The sequence below is a fragment of the Gossypium arboreum genome, chromosome 8, assembly GCF_025698485.1.
Source record: "Gossypium arboreum isolate Shixiya-1 chromosome 8, ASM2569848v2, whole genome shotgun sequence".
NCBI lineage: Eukaryota > Viridiplantae > Streptophyta > Magnoliopsida > Malvales > Malvaceae > Gossypium > Gossypium arboreum.
Window position 1 is genome coordinate 2,964,183 of NC_069077.1, and position 1,335 is coordinate 2,965,517.

Sequence of the window (1,335 nt, forward strand, 5' to 3'; positions counted from 1 at the left end):
AATGGGCTGTTTTAAAAAGTAATAATGGGTATGGACCGAAAACTTAAAAACGTATTGATGTGGGAGCGTTTTACTAAAAAGCTTTGACAATGACGCGTTTTTGGTCGTGTTTTTCTCCAACGGTCACCTCTAACGGCTGTTTAAAAATCTGATCATTGGGCATCCAACGGTTAGGAAAAAAAAGACTAACTCCCCCTTCCCCCTAAAAAAAAACTCATTTCACACCAAAATTTATTATTCTTCCAAATTTCTCTCTAAATTTCTCAAAAAAGCTCTCAAAGCTCTTTAAATTTTTTATTTTTGTTTGAATTATTATTTTTTATAATTTTTAAGAAATTTGATCGTGTTAGCAATGACCCGACAATTAATTCGTCTCGATGATAAACATATCTCCATCAACCAAATGCAAATAGTAAGGGTTAATTTCAATTTTTTTAATATTATTTAATTTTTTTATTTAATTTTTATAATTTAATTAATATTTTTAATTTTTTTTATAATAGCCGGTAGATCGAGTGTTACAATGTTTTATTCGTAATTTACCTGGTCCTCCATCACCATTGATTGAAAATTACTTGAGGGAAGTTGGTTTTTGGCACGTGGCCAATATAGGCCGAGGTTGCAAGTTGGACCTGAAACTCATCAGCACGTTTGTGGAGAGGTGGAGACCTGAGACGCACACATTCCATATTCCATGTGGGAAGTGTACCATCACTTTGGAGGACGTGCAGTTACAGTTAGGGTTATCAGTGGATGGGTCTGTACTTACCGGGTCCGCTCAATCTGTTGATTGGGGAGCCATATGTTATGATCTTTTGGGTGCGATTCCAGATAATATTTATGGAGGTTGGATCGATATGAGTTGGTTACGAGAGACATTCCCGGTGCTGGGGGATGATTCGATTGAAGTACAAATAGTACAATACGCTTGGGCGTACATCCTTCAGATCGTTAGAGGTTATTTGATGCCAGACAAGTCACGAAACTTTGTACATCTGAGGTGGTTGCTGAAACTCATCGATTTTAGAGCAGCTGGAGAACTCAGTTGAGAGTCTACCGTGTTGGTAACATTATACCGGGAGATGTGTCGGGCGACACAACCAAATAAAATTAAAATCGAAGGTTGCCTTGCACTGCTACAATCATGGGCTCGGTTTCGCTTTTAATTTTTACGTCCTCAAGTGAACCACCCGTACACATTCCCACTCATAACAAGGTAAATTTTATATTAGATTTTACAATTATTAAAAAGATTTAAAATAAAATATTATGCTAAAATTTTATTTAAATAGGTGGAACCATTCCCCAAGTTATAAGGGAATACCTACCGCTCTT

General features: G+C 36.4%; 1 protein-coding gene across 1 annotated transcript; it reads left to right on the forward strand.

Annotated features, from left to right (window-relative positions):
* Positions 1-352: 352 nt before the first annotated feature.
* LOC108468495 (serine/threonine-protein phosphatase 7 long form homolog) lies at positions 353-1,049 on the forward strand. The gene is made up of 2 exons (XM_017769375.1): positions 353-412; positions 504-1,049. Exons 1-2 carry the CDS (start codon positions 353-355, stop codon positions 1,047-1,049), a joined length of 606 nt encoding a protein of 201 aa, XP_017624864.1.
* The last annotated feature ends 286 nt before the right edge of the window (positions 1,050-1,335 follow it).

What these genes read in the sequence shown, in the direction of transcription:
- LOC108468495 (XM_017769375.1), top strand. Translation starts at nt 353, where the DNA reads ATGACCCGACAATTAATTCGTCTCGATGATAAACATATCTCCATCAAC. An exon ending in CCATCAACCAAATGCAAATA is followed by an intron (nt 413 to 503) that starts GTAAGGGTTAAT and finishes TTTTTATAATAG; the next exon opens with CCGGTAGATCGAGTGTTACA.